Source organism: Dipteris shenzhenensis, chromosome 11 (genome assembly GCF_047967505.1).
Source record: "Dipteris shenzhenensis isolate YYH24624 ecotype China chromosome 11, Dip_SZ_1.0, whole genome shotgun sequence".
In the NCBI taxonomy this organism is placed as follows: Eukaryota; Viridiplantae; Streptophyta; class Polypodiopsida; order Gleicheniales; family Dipteridaceae; genus Dipteris; species Dipteris shenzhenensis.
Window position 1 is genome coordinate 19,855,860 of NC_141606.1, and position 18,428 is coordinate 19,874,287.

General features: G+C 41.3%; 1 protein-coding gene across 1 annotated transcript; it reads left to right on the plus strand.

Annotated features, from left to right (window-relative positions):
• Positions 1-14,157: 14,157 nt before the first annotated feature.
• On the plus strand, positions 14,158-17,673 carry LOC147896739 (uncharacterized). Its single transcript, XM_087381926.1, has 10 exons — positions 14,158-14,308; positions 14,640-14,845; positions 15,021-15,058; positions 15,144-15,252; positions 15,417-15,440; positions 15,572-15,640; positions 16,194-16,265; positions 16,362-16,443; positions 16,666-16,744; positions 16,823-17,673. Exons 2-10 carry the CDS (start codon positions 14,672-14,674, stop codon positions 17,271-17,273), a joined length of 1,098 nt encoding a protein of 365 aa, XP_087238052.1. The 5' UTR covers positions 14,158-14,308; positions 14,640-14,671; the 3' UTR covers positions 17,274-17,673.
• Positions 17,674-18,428: the final 755 nt, after the last annotated feature.

Consider the following 18,428-nt stretch of genomic DNA (forward strand, 5'->3'; position numbering starts at 1 on the left):
TTGTGTGTCTTACAGCACTGCCCCCTTTTCTATGACAAATAGAAGCGTGAGACCCGTTAATTATTTTAGAAGTTAATTATCAGTACGAAATTCGATTCCAGGAAGGTAGTGTAGCCATACCACGAACCCTTTACATTGCATTCACGTTATAATACAGAAAGCATGTAGATAGAAAATTGCAAATGAACAAACTCACAGCCATGTTGCCAAATGCACAAAATGCTACAGACGTTGCTCACGCATCCGTGTGTTGCCTTGAGGCTCGTCGAACACTCGCATCGGTGTGTTGCCTTGAGACTCATCGAACACTGGGACCTACGGAGCAGTTCCCATGTTGGGTCTTGGCTTTGCAGATGAGAGCAGTACTGCCTAATTAGCAACACAAAGAAGCTCAAGCTCGTTGGTGGTAGACATCAGCTGTAGCTGCTCTCTCGATCCCTTATGGAGGCTTCTGCGAGCACTTTCGAGTTCCTGCAAGGCATGTCGCGAGTCCTCTACAACGGTCGTTCTACGCTTCAACACCTCAGGTTGCACGGCAGCTTACGTAGGATGACGCGGAAGGGGCTTAAAATTCTTGCGGACGCTCTGGGGAGCGATGGTTGCTCATTGTATCGTTCCGACAACGGCCATAAATTGCCTAAAGATGAGAAGCTATTGATCCAAGCTCTAGAGAGAAATTTCACGTTGTCCACGTTCATATGGGATTGGGAAGACGGCGCTCTCGCAGCTTGCAGCTCTTTTTTGCTGGAAAGGAACCAGTCCATGCAGAAGGGAGAACTCATAAAGGAAGAACTGGTCAGTCAGCGAAGGTGCAGGGTGTTCATATGCTTAAAATTCTTGCGGACGCTCTGGGGAGCGATGGTTGCTCATTGTATCGTTCCGACAACGGCCATAAATTGCCTAAAGATGAGAAGCTATTGATCCAAGCTCTAGAGAGAAATTTCACGTTGTCCACGTTCATATGGGATTGGGAAGACGGCGCTCTCGCAGCTTGCAGCTCTTTTTTGCTGGAAAGGAACCAGTCCATGCAGAAGGGAGAACTCATAAAGGAAGAACTGGTCAGTCAGCGAAGGTGCAGGGTGTTCATATGCGGGCACGGGGAGGTGGGTAAAACTACTCTTCGTAGGAATTTAATCACGACGTGTGCTTCGACGACATGTTGCATCAAGGTAAGCAACCCGCTTCGTTCGTGCAGAGAAGAACCTCGGACCAGAGGCATAGAGCTGGACACCTTGTTTTTGGGGGAAAATCAAGTCCTCCTCTATGATCTTGGTGGGCAGAACGAGTTTCATGCTCTCCACCACTTCTTTGTGAGTGGGAGCAACAGAAACCTCTTCGTGGTCGTATGCAAAGAGGAGCGTGTGCCGGTTCTTTAGCAGAAGCTATGATACTGGCTCCGGTTCATCGCTTCTCACAGTTCTGCTGCACCCATACCTAGAATAATGGTCATAGCCGATTTTTTCAATAGCAAACACTGCCAAAAGTACAATGTCATGGGCAGAACTGCCGTTGCCAACACAGAACATCTCATCGAGGAATTCAAAGGCGTGATTGATTTTGGAAAGCCAGGCGAGAGAAATTTATTTGGGATTGTTGCAAAAAGGAGTTCCCAGGTGCAACCCACTGGACATTATGTAAAGTCCCTGGAGCTTTTCCACGAGTGGCCTATCGTTTAACAGCTCACACGAGCCCAAGAAAACGTCTAAGAGCTCAAATACCGCTGTGATTGCAAGTATTACATTGGGAATTATCGTCCCCCTCATTTTAATTCCTACCATCTTCATAGGCTCTAAGTTGAAGTCTAAACGTAGGCGAAGGAATCCAAGTGCATCATCGGATATCACGTCAAAGATAGAGCTTAGCGGTATCGCCTTTGGACCACAGAAGTTCAATCGCAGAGAGCTCCGGGTTGCTACCAAGAATTTTAGTCATCAACAGCTGCTGGGGAAAGGAATGGTATACAAGGCTTTACTCATGGACGGCTCGATGGTCGCAGTGAAGCGTGTCTCCAAGGACTCCAAGCAAGGGGATAGAGAATTTGTTGCCGAGGTGAACACTATCGGACGCATGCGTCACCGTAACTTAGTGCGACTCCTAGGATGGTGCTGTGATAGAGAAGAGCTACTCATCGTTTACGAGTACGTGCCCAAGGGAAGTCGAAGTTGCTCGAGAAGAGCTTAAACATGAGAAACGCCTGCGAAAGAAATGGCAGGAGCTAGCTTGTGAGAAAATGCCGAATACCTTGTCAGCTGCTCGTCAGATTCTATGAACAGACGGACATGTTCCAGGAAGTAGACGTGATGAGTGCAGAGGGAGGAAGGATGATGGGAGGGTGAGATAAGCAGAGAAAGGAAGGGAGCGGGGGACGTATGATGGCAGGGATCAGAGGGAAGGCAAAATGAACTTATGCGGACATACCTGTTGCGAAGAGGGTGAATTACCTTGTTCCTCTCTCTGGAACTCGACGGTCGACGACGACTTCTTTGAACAAACACTCTTCTTGGAGCAATCTGGTTCGCCCAATGGGAAAATACTAACAGTTTGCTTTTACACAAACCCTCGGGGGCCCTCCCATGCAAAAGGATTTCATGACTTCCACGTGGCCTGTTGGCAACCATGCAAACCTATTGCCTGGTTGCCAAGTGGCTTAGCTTGCCCCTTTTAGGGCTTTGCTAACAAATTGGTTTCATGTAAAAACTAGCTTTATGTTGTTTCAAAAAAAAAAACAAAGGGAGTTCACTATTTAATCAATGTGTTAGAAACAATAGGGGGTAGTCCACACCCATTAGTGAGAACTATGCTAAGGAAAATTCATCCTCTTAAGTTAAAAATTCCCAAGGGGGGTAGGCCACACCCTTTCCTGAAAAGACCTTCAAAGAAGGGGGATATTCCACACCGTTAGGCAAAAAGAATATAGATAAATACCTATGTCTCACTACCTATAACCAAAAACACATAAAAGTTCAAGCATCACAACAGGGGTGCTCACTAATTAACTCCTTTAAAGAAGATTATAAAGTAGAGGAGGTAGTCATCATTAGAGAGAAGACAAAAAATGATTGACCAAGCAACAAAGATAATTAATGTATCATGTGTTATAAAGCTTAAACAATTTTAGTTGAACAAATGTTTTCATTTTAGATTCTAGAATTTAAGTGAATAAACTTCTATTAGATTTTAAAAGGATCAAAAGAGAAAAGAAAGAAAGAAAGGGATTTTTGGCCATGGGAGAACTAGGTGAAATTGAAATCAGAGAAAAATAGGAATGATTGAAAAAATGATGGTTATCTAGAGAAAAGATAAAAACCTTAAGGGTGAAAATGGACATAAGACCTTTAGAAAATTATAAATAAATATAAATATAAATATATATAGCGAGAGAAGGAGAGAAAATCATATACAATGAGAGGGGTCATTTTTTGCTTAGGAGTAGCCATTTTTTGTGAGGTTCAAGGACTTTTCTGTATATAGGTATCTTGCATGACCCATAACTTATGCATTGCTCAATGGAATTCGATAAACGTTTTCTTCAAGTTGTAGTACATATTCCAAACTTGAACATGAGACCAAAAAATTATGGAATAAGGATTTGGAATAGACGAATTTTGAATTTTCACACCTCTCGCTCGTCAAATATTAGAAGATTGAGTACCTATGCCCTGTCCCGCCCTTGCCCTGCAACTCGCACGCACCTTGATGTGACCTTGTGCCATCTTTGGTTTGGCATTGTCGTCTTTCGGGTAAGTTGTCTTCTACTCTTTGCTTGCCTCGCAAGCTAGCTTCTCTCTATTTTGGTTTGGCATTGTTGTCTTTCACTGATCGTCGCCATGGCAACATGCAACTCGCCATGGCTTGCAAGAGAAGCAAACAGAGGCTGCGAGATTGAAAAGTTGAAAAGCTTGGTCAGGGCATAAGGAACAGAAGACTCCTTGCAGAGCAGCAGCAGGAAGCAGGCATATGCACGCATTTGATCATTGCCATTAGAGCAAAGAACAAGAGCTGTGATGTCATGATTGGTGGTAGCATTCGAGGAAGCAACATCAGGCCATTTAGGTAAATACTAGTCTCAAGTCTTCACAAGCTTTAGCTTGCACCCTAAAGTTCATAGAGTGGCAACCTTACGAACATCTCGAGAGATGCATGTAGAGTAGAAGCAATGCCCGATCATCCTGATCCGAGTAGTCTATGGGCTTTAATAGAACGCAACAAAAGGAGAGATAGCCTAAGTGCAAAAGTCATTGCAATAGTGGTGACGTTTTGGCATGAAAATACAAGAGTTTCTCTAAATAACAAGGACATTTATAGAAAGCAGACGGGATGCAAGATGTTTGATGAGCACATCATACACATGCTTAATGCAACGCAGGTCAATGGTTGCCTAAACCATCCTGGTGGTTGTTTGTGATTGAGCTTTGGGATTCATTTCTTGGTACTGTAATGCAGGTCAGTGGTTGCCTAAACTAGTCTAGTGGTTGTTTGTGATTGACCTTTGGGATAGTTTACTAAGCTGGCTTGGACTTAATGTAGTTGTCCTAAACCAGCCCGGTGGTTGGAATATCATGCAACCGTGGTTGGGTTCAGCTCAAACACCAGAACCAAGCTAGCTTAGACTTAATGTGATTGTCCTAAACTAGCCCGGTGATTGGAACATTATGCAATTGTGGTTAGGACAGCTCAAACACTAGTTATGTGATTGTCCTAAACCAATGTGGTTGAGCAGAAAGTAACAGCGCAATAGAACAACAATATATTATTAATTTACTTAACCAGTCTGGTGGTTGGAACGTCATGCAATCGTGGCTGATTCAGCTCAAATACCAATGTGGTTGAACATACATTAGTTGTTGACTAGCTTGGTGGTTGAAATTACTATGTTTCTCAGTACTTAAATTAATGAAATTTAATTTGCACATACTATATTTTGTTTTTGCACATACTATATTTTGTTTTGTTTTCCTCTCGTAGTGCAAAAAGGGGGTCTATATGTTGGGCAGCAGACGGATTGTATCTTAATTATGTGGATCGAAATCCTAACATTTCAATTGGGCAAAGGAGCTTTGAGCATTGGAAGCCCTAGTACATCAGGAAACTCAAAGACAAGAATGTTTATTGTTGCCAATTTGCCAAACACACATAGACTTTGACTTGTGCAAGCAAGCTATGAATGACTTGAGATCTGGTCGCATTGGAGCATTGTTCGATGGGGATGTCTCCCCGATGAATGTGCAGTCTGTAGGCCACCTAGATCCTCATCATGTGTCGCAAGAAAGGCCACCTGGGTCCTCATCATGTGTCCCAAAAAAGCCACCGCACTTGTTTTTGTAAATCCCAAACAATAGATTAACCCCATGCTTGTTTTTAGTATATGCCAAACAACCAACATGCTTGTTTTTAGTCATTTAATGGTAAGTCATGGGATCCAATTGCATTTTCCTTGGTTGCACATAAGGAAATAGCTCCCTCAAACATGCTAGTTCTTTGTAAATATTATCAGATTTTAACCACCGAGCTGGTGAAATATTAGAAAATGCATTTTTTTATGGCGTCTCCTTTAGGCTAGTTTTCTTTAACTATTGTCATAGAAGCAAACCACCACACTAGTGGCAATTAATATCCTAGTGTGCAACCAACCCACTGCACTAGTAAACACTTATCCTACACTATCGCCTTGCTATCCTAAAACGGAGCGTGTTGTTGCATTGAAGTGCTATACTAAAATAGTCCCCTTTAGGTTGGTTCTCTTTATCTATTATCAGAATTTAGCCACCAGGCTGGTGACCACAAATCCTAAATGAATTGCAAGCTATAGAATCGTACTGTATTATTGGAAAATGTCCATCAAATTATAAAGTCCAACTCAGGGAAACATTTTGAAATTATAAAGTCCAACTGAGTGAAGCAGTCATAAGAAAATAGAACCTTTGAATCCAACTAAATGAAACATTTTCAAATTACAAAGTCTAGCTGAGTGAAGCAGCCATATCCAAGGACAGATAAATGGTGAATTATTACTTTAAAACTAAATTTATATAAAAAAGTCAAATGCATAGTCAGCCCCTAAAGTTATATACCCGGGTAGGTTACAACCAAGTTTTACTTGTCTACATTTTGAAAACAGACCACCATCGTATCTAAGGATGGATAAATACAAAGACAATTTACTACTTTTTTTTTTCAAAGAAGACAATTTACTACTTAAGTTCTATTGAAAAGCCGACTTTATTATAAGGGTGGTCAACCCCTAAAAAAGTCTATGGTAATATATATCCAAGATTCCAAGAGATCGTCTGAGATCTTTAAAGGACTTTATATTTACACAAGGATTCCAGGACAAGAGCTCGACAATTCGCACAGTGGGAGCCTTCAGTAATATACTTCGCAAACTGTGGGTTCATATAGTATTGAAAGCCTTCCCATAGTTCCTCTTGCAATATGACCATCTTGTGAATGACACTCTTGGAAACTCTATGTTCCTACTGATGGAGAGGAGGTCTTATCGGAGAGCAACAAAGAAAGGGAGAACGCCGAAATCGTGGGTGCTAACTCAACCAGATCAAGGTAAGCTCTTATTATGTATGTATGGTACAAAGGGGTATATACTAGGCCATTGGCCTTTACCCCAACAACCTCCCACTTAAAGGCCAATGCGCCTTTAAGGGAGAAGATGGGCATCCTAATGTCATCCGACACCCATCAATACTCTGCAATGTGCAAACCGCTCTGAGGAAAGACTCTTTGTACGAAGATCTGCAAGGTTCTCATCTGTGTGAACCTTGACAAGCTGGATGCGCTTGTCCTCAATCACCTCTTTGATGAAGTGATACTTCACATCAATATGCTTTGTCTTCACATGGAAGACAGGATTCCGTGCCAACTGGATGGCACTCTGACTATCACAGTGCAAAACAGTCTCCCACTAGACGAGTAAGCCATATAGCTTCCTTGCATGCCTCAGTGGCTGCAACATACTCTGCCTCAGTGGTAGACAAAGCCATATATGGCTGCAAATGAGAGACCCATGAAACTGCACCTCCAGTGAATGAGAAAACATATCCTATAGTAGACCTCCTGGTGTCTACATTCCCTGCAAAATTAGCATCTGCATATCCAACAACAGATGTGTCCTTCCTCCTAAAGAAAATGCACATGTTCTTTGTACCATTCAAGTATCTCATGATACCTTTCACTACCTCCCAATGCTTCTTGCTAGGATTTGCCATATATCTACTAACAGCTCCCACTGCAAAAGCAATATCTGGATGTGTAGCAACCATGGCATACATCAAGTTTCCTACTGCAGATGCATAAGGTATCTCTGCCATTTCAACCCAATCCTCATCTGACTTAGGGCTGTCCGCTTGGCTGAGTTTCACATATGGAGGCAATGGAGTACTTATGGACTTCCCCATCTCCATATTGAAATGCTCAAGTACCTTGCTAATGTACTCTTTCTGTGACAAATGAAGGAGTTTCTTGTTCCTATCCCGAACAATCCTCATGACAAGTATGTGATTGGCATCACCCAAATCCTTTATGTCAAAGGTCTCATGCAACCTTTTCTTGAAGGCATCCACATCCAAAGTAGATTTCCTAGCAATGAGCATGTCATCAACATATAAAATCAAAATAAGAAGGTTGGCATTTGATGCCTTCTTTGTGTAGAGGCAATGATCTGTCTCACTCCGTGTGTACCCTTGGGATCACATAAATGCATCAAACTTATGGTACCACTCCCTAGGAGCCTACTTTAGCCCATAAAGACTTTTCTGAAGCTTGCATACCATCTGTTCTTTGCCTTGCACAACAAACCCCTCTGACTGCTTCATATAGATGTTCTCATGAAGATCTCCATGTAGAAAAGCTGTTTTTACATCCATTTGGACAAGCTCCATGTCCTCTCTGGCAACCAATGCAAGCACTATATGAAGGGTAGTCATCTTCAACAATGGGGAAAAGATCTCATCAAAGTCAATACCCTTCTCCTGCTTAAAACCCTTGGCTACCAACCTTACCTTATACTTAGGCAATGCATCTGCTGGAGACATCTTTAGCTTGTAAATCCATTTGCATGGCAATGCATGCTTTTCTTTGGGCAAATAAACCAAATCCCAAGTAGCATTCTTCATCAAAGAATCCATCTCTGACTTCATAGCCTTCTCTCACTTATGCTTGTCATTCCTAGACATAGCATCCTCAAAGCATGAAGGCTCACCACAATCTATCAACATGACATAATCTAGAGATGGAGCATATCTTTGTGGAGGTTGTGAGACTCTAGTGGAACGTCTCAACACTTGCTCACCATGAGCATCTTGCTGTCCCAACTGATTTTCCTGCATAACTTGAGGTTTGTCCACCTAGATGTGGCTCTCCCACCTCACGATCTATGGGCTGTCCATGCCCTGCATCATGTGGAATAGGTTGTGCATGCCTCTCATATGGTGGTTGTCCATTCTCTTGAAACACCACTCTGCGTATCTCAATAGTCTTTTCTGGCTTCTTGTGCATCTTGTCCTCATTAAAGATAATATCATGGCTGCGTACTATTTTCCTGGCCTCTAGATCCCACAATCGGTATCCCATCTTGCCTGAATTACCATATCCAAGAAAAATGCACTTCCTTGACTTTGGATCAAGCTTGCTATGTTTTTCCTTAAGGATATGAACATAAGCTTCACAGCCAAATACACAAAGATGCCCATAAGATGGTGGCTTGCCTGACCAAAGCTCTTCTGGCACTTTCCTATCTAGTGCCTTGCCAAGCGATCTATTGATAAGATGTACTACTGTCTTGATAGACTCATCCCAAAAGCCATGAGGTAGACCGACATTAGAAAGCATGCTTACATTCCTTTCTTGAATAGTTCTATTCATCTTCTCAGCAACCCCATTCTGAGAAGGATTTTCAGGAGTAGTCAACTCCTACTTGATGCCACGTAGATCACAAAAATTCTTAAATGCATGAGAGGTATACTCTCCTCCATTATCAGTGTGCAAGCATTTGAGCTTCTTACCCGACTGATTTTTAGCAAATGCTAAGAACTTTTGAAATGCATCAAAAACATCACTCTTCTTCTAAAGAGGATAGACCCACACATTCCGTGTAGCATCATCAATGAAAGTAGCAAAGTAAGAAGCACCACACCCAATGAGACAGTAGGCATAGGTCCACACACATCATTGTGAACCAACTCCAATGGTTCAAATCTCTTCTTACCCAAAGATTTTTTATGTGAAGACCATGTTTGCTTCCCATACATGCAATGCTCACATATGCTAAAATCTGAAAAGTTAAACATGAGAACATAATGCAATCCAGAAAGTATCTTCATTCCTGTCATGCTCATGTGTCCCAACCGACAATGCCACAAAGAGACGGATGGCTGCTCGGTCACATTGATTACATTATCTCTTATGCTTGACACATGCATTGAGTACAACATTCCATGCTTGGAACCTCTAGCAATCACAAGTGGCCCTTTGCTAATTTTCCATGTATTGTTGCCAAAAAACACATGATAGCCATCATCATCAAGCTATCCCATACTTATCAAGCTCTTTTTCAGATTTGGAACATGCCTAACATTCTTGAATACAAATGTAGAACCATTAGGAAGAGACAAATGGATATCTCCCACTCCAACAATGTCACATGGATAATCGTTTCCAAGTCTCATGGTTCCTTTCCTTCTTGCATCATAAATGGTAAACCACTCCCTATGTGGAGTGACATGGAAAGATGCTCCTGAATCTAGTATCCAATTCTGTGACAATGCATCATCACTAGTCACAAGCCACAAGCATGCTCAAATATAGAGGCATAAAGAATGTCACCCTCATCACTATTGTTACTTATGGCATTCACTTCCTCTATATTGACCGTGGATTTCTCTTCCTTCTTGGGCTGCACATTAGCTTTGCCTTTGCCTTTATCGCTCTTCCATTTGTAGCAATCCTTTTTGAAATGGCCTTTCTTCCCACAATAGAAGCATTCCAAATCCTTTTTGGCATGGGATTTTCCTCTAGATTTGTTTCTAGACTTGCTTGTATTTCTGTCATGGTATTTCCCCCTGGAATATGACCTCCCTTTCACATTGAGAGCACTTGAACTTTTAGTTCCAGCATTGTTCTTTCTATTTATCTCCTCAGTGAGAAGGCTACTCTCAACATCACTGCTTGTCAGGCCTCCTGCACCGGCTGAATTGCTTATAGCAGTCCTAAAAGTGTCCCAACTTTCAGGAAGGGTGACCAATAAGAACATTGCCTTCACTGAGTAAGCTGAAAGTTGACTAAAAATTGTGTTAAACTCATTTAAATGGCTAGATATTGAAGTCCCTTCTTCCATGCAAAGATCTATGAGTTTCTTCAGCCAATACACTTGACAAGCAGCACTCTGCTTCTCATAAAGATCATGCAACTTTGTCCACACACCATAGCACCACCTGCAATATCTTTCACATTGAAATACACCGATTTTGAAAGTGTGGGCATGATCATGGAGCATGCAAGCTCATCCAGATCCTTCCACTCTTCATCATCTTCCCAATCCTCTGCCTTTATGCCTTTGCATTTTATAGGCTTTACTTGCTTCTACACCAGAACATTGTAGATATGCTCCTTCCAATAGGAGAAGTTTGTGCCATCCAACTTCTCAATGTTAAACAATGCAATCTCTGATCTGGAAGCCATCGCAATGGATGACAGAACAACCAGGATACACTGCACCAATGTACCAAACTCAAGCCCAAAAAATATTAATTGCAATGACAACAGCCACACTGTCACTGTCACAAATACATGTTCTGTTGTAAGTGACCTTAGGGTATCCCAAAACTAGCCAATAGCTTTTGTACGGTAGCTCTGATGCAAAAAGTGTAAACAAAAGAAATGTAGCTTTAGAAAACTCTACAACTTCTCAGTTTACAGTAAGTCCAAAATCCTTATAGATTTCCTTATATCGGCCGTTGGAAACCACCACCTGCAAACTTTTACTGCTGTAATAACAGTCTACAATAGTTTTGGCCTGTTTTGAACTATCAATATCTTCCCAACTGTAACTCGGTTGCCTTTGCTGTAAATACCAAAGTTGTAGATAACCAATAGATCTACAAACTTTTAGTTTAGTATATGTCCAAATTCATTATTAATTTTCTGATACTTACTGCTGAATGCAACCCCCTGCTCACTTTTTCTAGCTGCTATCATAAACTATCAAAACTATAAATCATGGCCATATCGGGCATCATAACTTTTTCTCTAAATCTTGAATTGAAATGCTTTCAAAAACAAGATTGTAGATTGTCCAGAAAAATAAATTTTCTTAGTTCAACTCAGAAGACAATTCCTCATGGATTCTCTGATATTCACTTCTGAATACAGCCACCTGCTCACTTTTTCTAGTTGTCACAAGACTGCAAACTGCCAATCATCAACTTTTCCTGAAGCATCTTGTTTACTTTGTATCCAAGTTATCTACATTAGTCCTCTTTTGCACTTCATTCCATGATATTTTTTATTAGCATGAGCTTCAAGGTTTAAAGCATTTTTTGTTTTTTAATTTTGTCCATGACTTGATTCATTTTAAAATCTCTATTTTTGTTCACTTGTGTCGGCCCATTACTTTCATGCATTGTCCAAGAAATCTCTTTTGTTTACTTAGTAGTCAGCCTTGGCATCACGTTTCACTCTGCACCCTTCAAAGTTTGTAGCTAGGCTAAGTGTGGCCTTTGTGTCCAACTTTGTGCCTAATTAAAGAGCTTTTTTGTGTACCTCTTCCATAAGCCTCTTCCATGCCTTCCAATTTTGTTCACTCCTTGAAGACATGGGTTTGTTTGGGTTTTCCTTTCTTGTTGCTTGGTGCCTTCTTCCACAAAAAGACTTCTTTGGGCATATTACACACTCAGAATTTTGGGAAAGTGGGAGGCATACAAATAACCACCTAGGGTCTTTTGAAAGATGTGTTGGAATGGTTGTGCCGAAGGGCTAAATTTCTACAATCATTGGAGGTTGATGGACATTTTCAGATGGCTGTGGACTATGATCTCGCAACTAGGGCCTTTCATGTGTGGTTAATTGTTGCAAAGCGATTCTACATGATGTTGATGGGCATGCGCATTAGAGTAGGTTTTTTTTTTTCTTTTTAAAAAATTCTTCCCCCCCCCCCCCCCACACACACACTCCCACCCACCCACCCACACAACTCCACACACTTTTTTTTGGGGGGGTGAAACCACTAATTCAATTAATGAAAGCATTTTACAAATCCTGCCAGTAGGTGTGGTAGCTAGAAGCAGTGCAAAAACACTTCTAAAAGATGTAGGGAAATGTCATATATGATAAGCATCATATAGGGACATATGCAAGGAATGCTTAAAGGAAGCATATGTATCTAAAGGTGCATGAGAGGACATGCGATGATTTCTATTATCCCAGATGGTCCAATATGCCGTAAATCTAACCCATAGAAACAATGGGCTATAGTCATCAAGGAATGAGTGATATCTGCCACATATCCAGAAGTGCTTGGAGAAGTTATCCGAAGGAAAGCGAATTTGAAGGCTAGCTGATAGGGCCCCAAGGAAATCCTTGGTGGCTGGACAAGTCCATAAGAGTTGTGGAGTTGTTTCTCTAAGACCACAAGAGCGCAGACTATGGGTAGGTGCAATGCGGCATTGGCGGGCTAGCGTGGTCTCCACTGGCAAAACTCCTAGCAGACATCACCACATGATTGCTTTAAAGGTACTCCATTCTTTTATATGATATGCAAGCATCTTTTTCCACTATTTAAGTGATTTATTCATCCGCCAAAGGTCATTGGCATGATTTTGTATCCATTGCACGGGGATCAGAAGCCTATAAGATCTTGTAGCCATTAGTTTCATCATCGGAACGGTTGGACAATCAGTCTCTAGTCTTTCAAGTTTCCAATCCTCCAAGCGATCTTGCTCTTGAAGACGTGGAATCGGGAGGAAGGGCTGTATCAAATCCCTTAGCTTGTGCCATATAGGCGTGGAGTGCATGCCCAAATCCCTTAGCTTGTGCCATAATGCCTATTTGCTGTAGGAAAGGACATGAAGGTACTGTCATCCTGAATGACATCTCACACACCCTTGCACGTAAGAAAATAGAATGCTTGGCCAGTTGCTATGTATATTGTAAGTAGCTAATAATAGGCCAGTTGATCTAACGGATTAGAATGTGCCACATGGCTTTGTAAGATTTTAGAGTTTCATAAAATGCTCTAGTGCTAGCTAAGTAAATATGCTTTTCGGAGTTCTACCACTTGTGGCCTATGCTAATGGAATTGAATGTGGGCAGCTACTCAGGAATTGAATGCAGGCAGTTGCATAGATGGGCGAACACCGAAACTACCTAAGGCTAGTTATGATTGGGGCTGTGCCTGCCCAAAGTAGCTAAAAGATTGAATGCACTGTGCACATATGTGTCAAGGTGCCATACATTGCGGTGATAGCGTGTACAAAAAAAAAGGGCCACCCAAAAGGTTGGGCAGGCAATCTTTCCCGCCCATCACTGTCTCGAAAGTTTGCAAACTGTTGACAAGGAGATTCAAACCCCTGCCCACCAACTCCAAAGTCTCTTTGAGTGAACCATATAGGCAAGGATGAGCAGCTGTAATAAAATGGAGTCTTTCTTTGATTTAATATGTTGTCTTGGTGTGTAACCTAGCTGACACCCATGCTCTTGCTTGCTTATTTGGGTTGGTATTGGGTGTTTACAAATGAGTGTACTATGAGGCAAGATTGCCCGCCTACGTCCACCGCATGGTCTAGATGCATTCAATGCGCCAAGGGGGTGTACACGAGTGTTCACAGAAAGCATTTTTTTCAACAAATCACAAAACTTGGGGTTTCAGATTTTGAAGGTTTTTTCTTGAGAATTTGCCGATTTTTTAGCGAAAATATAACTGAATTGCCTAAAATTTTACAAATTTTACAAAATGCTGCAGGGTCATTGTAGATGGTTTGCAGGTTTTCGGTGAAAACTGGTGTACACCCTGACTGAGAGCGAGTGAGAGGGTTGAACTATATACCTCTTTTTTTTTTTTGGGGGGGGGGGGGGGGGGGGCGGCCGTTGTATGTTTTCAAAATTTCAAATATCTGTTCTTCTTCTTCTTCTGCTGCTTCTTTTTTTCTGAGCAGGTGCCTCGCCATAGCTCGCCCTTCCCTTTCTGCTTCCTCCTTCCGGGTGCCTCTCCATCGCTCACCATCGCAGCACAGTACCTTCCATCGCTCACCAGTTCCTTACACCCTCGGCATCTCTTCCCTCCCACCCCTCTCGCTTCCTTCAGGTACTCTCATCGATCCTTCTCACCCTTTTTTTTTAAGATTTTGCCTGTATCCTTCCGATCGTTTCCGCATCCGAGGGAACACCTACCGCTCCTGAATCCTTCGCCCTTTCCTTGCGATCCATCTTTGCTTGTCCATTTCGATGCTTCTGCCTCTTGCACTCTTATGACTGTTTGAAAGATCGTTCGTTACAATCTCTCTCAATCTTTCAATCCTCTCAAAATTTCGAACTTAAATCCTCTGCCCTTGATCCATCTTTTTGTCGAGCTCTTTGTCCTCATTTTCGGGCCGATAACGCGTCATTGCGTTAACATAATTTGAGCGGAAAAACAGGTGGGCTTTGGCAACTCACGGGCCACTTTTAAATGGTCTCGGAAACCCTGCGCCGCGGGATGGGTTCTGATAGACCTGCGAGAAAGTCTCCTTCCCCTACACCACAGAGAAGACGGCTTTCAGATATCACAAATGTGCCAGTTTCCACAAACCGGACCAAGACCCAGGATGAGATGTCGAAAGGAAGTGTGGCTGAGCTGCAGAAGGTAATGGCTACGGATTCTGTCGAAAGTCAGGGACATTCTTTTTAGTAAACTATGATGTGTCCATGGTTCAAGAATTTGGCGTAAACCTGGAAGCAAACAGGATGAACTTTTTTGCCCGGATTGGGAATGATTGTTACGATAAGGATTTGATTATCCTGTGTGTCGGTTGCTCCAGGAAATAGTCGCTTTGAAGAAAACGTTGGAGGAAAAGGAGTATCCTTACCCACCTGAAGTTTCATGCATAAATCTGGACTTTCGACGTAGCCTCGAAATTGTTTCCTTTACTCGAGGCAAACAGAAAAATCATCCAAGCACAGACGTTTAACATCGAGAAGCTTATGCTCAACTACTGTCAAAAAACAAAGCAGAACCAAGACATAATTCAACATAACGCGCAACTATACAAAGTATGCGCTTTAATTTCAGCATGTGAAACCATTTGATCTGTCTTAGGTCATCGTAGTTGCTAGGGTTTCTTCAAAGAGCTAAATTTGACAGAATGCTAGTGCACATCATATTGTACAATTCTGACCGCCTTATTCTTTCTCTCTGTTTCCACCCATTTGTACAGGACCTGATGCAAGCACGTGATAGAGTGCGTTTATCTATACGAATGTGATCATTTTCAACACATGGTCTTCCTTTCCATAAAATATTTATTGTTATGGGCATGGCATTGCTTCCTATTTATTGACCCATGTTTAGCTCGCATGCTGATTTCTGCAGTTAAAGATATCCCAGCATGAAAATGCCGTGATGGCAGCTCTCCACAAGAGTAGCAAGGCGGAACTGCAGGTCAAAAGAATGTCCACAGAAACTGATAGCTAGGAATTTGGGATTATTATTTTTCAGCAACAATTTTTGTTGTCTTCATGACTTATAATTTATTTTTTATAAACTAGAAGTTATATTTTTTCAATGGCTTAAAAGTAAACTCAAACCTTACTACCATCTAAATATTGACCATTAGGTCAAAATTGATCCATTTGGTCCAAATGAGAATAGATCGTATTACTTTCTTATCTAAACTTTGGCCATTTAGATAGTTTAGTTACTATCTAATTCTAGAGACATTTAAAGTTTCAATAAACCTCTTCTATGGACTCCATATAATTATTTATCTTAACATGAAAAATATGCTCTAATTCAAATATTGAAATGAACTACAATGATTCAGATGAAATTCTTTAATTTTTTGTAGAAAATAAAGCATGTTTTGGTAATTATAAGTAGAGGATGTATTATATATTTTATAGTCATGCATGAATTACTAGTAGCTCTTAAAATATCTTCTTTACCCTGTGTATATTGGAACTTATCATTGATCATTAATCTACATCTTCTACAGCTCAAACTCTCTGAAGCTCTGGAGCGTGCCAATCGTCTCGAAGCATCGCTGGAAACGTCGACTATGGAAGAGGTGGATTTTACAATATCCCTCCGGAGTTCTGAATATGCATCTTCTATAATTTACTTGTTCTGAAAGGGGTTTACTAATGGTTTATGTCGGTAACAGGCATCATCTGACAAACATCGCAATCTTCCAAGTGTCCTCACAAAACTTGTACAGTCAAGAGCTCGAAGAACTCTGAATGCTTGTAATTGTTTTAACCCCTTACCTGGATAAGTGCTTTTTCTTTCAACCATGTTTGTTCTATTGGTTTGAATGTAAGGTTACACTGCTGAAGAGAGTGCCTGGAGTGGAATGATTTGTTGAAGTTCACTCTTTGGATCCATAGGTTCCCAAATTCCTTTTGAGACTCTCCACTAGTAAATGCATCTGCTTGTTCACATGTATCTCATCCCGTCTTCATACACAGGTGAAACCTCTGGTGACGGTACATTGGACTCTTCAGTAAATGATACGGAAAATTCTGCAGAGAACTCCAATCATTGCAGGTAAGGAGGTACCCATCATTTATTAAAGTAGAGGGCTTTGATCAATTAATTACTGCTAAATACTCATCCCATGTGCAGAACATCATTAAGGCGTCGAGAAAGTTTGAGTTACAAGGAGCCTTCATTGAAAGTGAAACTGAGGCAAGCAGATTCAGAAGGTGGTTCGTGTCAAATAAGGCGTCTCAGCAATCGACATGAAGATATGGAAGGGCTCCAGAAAGTCTGTGAAGATCAAGAACTCAGCCTTGTCGTCAGCTCTTTATCGTCCAACTCGGAAGCTGGAATTTTGGAGGAGACCTCGGCTCCCCTGTCCTGCTCAATCCCACCACCTAAAGAGAATTTGACAGCCCCAATTGCCACCTCCTCTCCCAAAGCGGTCAAAGCAAGGCAAACGCAATCGCTGTCAATGATTGATCCTGTTCATTTCTCACGCAGAAGCTCCAGTGAAAGGCCGACTAGGAGAGCTGTCGGCTCTGTGGGTTCATACAGGGAACCCCCATTGAATACTAAGATGAGAAGACCTGAATAGCAAGCTATCAATGGCACCTATTCATGCCGCACATGTGCAGGTCTCTCCACAGTCTGAATTCTAATGTCTAAAATTTGAGACTTAGGGAGTAACAAGATGAGGATAGCAATTGCGTTATTGCAGGTCCTAGTACATCCTGTTGAGATCTTGGCTCCCTCTACCAAGAGTCCTGGCATCTTTTAATCCAGTGCTGTGTTAGTGATTTTCTTCATCAACTGTGATATTTAGAAGATTTGGGATCCAGCATACTTTTTTCCTTTTAAATAAGCTGCAGCTTCAAGAATGTTGTCATAGAATTTAGGTATCTCAGCCAAATTCAGAGTCTAATTAGAGGAGTCTAAGATTCAAGATTTGTCGGATCCAACATGCTCTCCACACATCAGGTATGGTTACTTGAAGACAATTAAATATACCTCATTTCTCACAAAATAGTCGAGACCTTTTGGCTGAGAGAGAGAGAGAGAGATGTCTCTATGTATTAATTAACCAAATTATAAATAAAAAAAGCACGTGTGTGCTTTCCTTGATATTGTGTTTGTCTACATTCAAAATAGCAAAAGAGATGTTGGTAGCTTAAGAGCATGAGTTTGCAAGTTAGTTAAGCACCGAGAGAGATGTCTCTATGTATTAATTAACCAAATTACAAATAAAAAAAGTATGTGTGTGCTTTCCTTGATATTGTGTGTCTCTATTGAAAATTGTATTTGTTATCGAGAGAGATGTCTCTATGTATTAATTAACCAAATTACAAATAAAAAAAGCACGTGTGTGCTTTCCTTGATATTGTGTTTGTCTACATTGAAAATAGCAAAAGAGATGTTGGTAGCTTAAGAGCATGAGCACCACTCATGCTCTTAAGCTACCAACATCTCTGGTGCTCATGCTCTTAAGCTACCAACATCTCTTTTGCTATTTTCAATGTAGACAAACACAATATCAAGGAAAGCACACACGTGCTTTTTTTATTTGTAATTTGGTTAATTAATACATAGAGATCTCTCTCTCTCTCTCTCTCTCTCTAAATACGTGGAAGCGCTTAAGAAGCATCTGTGCTAAATTACAAGAAGTTTCCATTAATAAATCAAGGAGGTCAATTGAGGAGGTGCTAGGATACAAGTCCCAAAGGCCCAATAAAACTACATGATGTTGATGGGC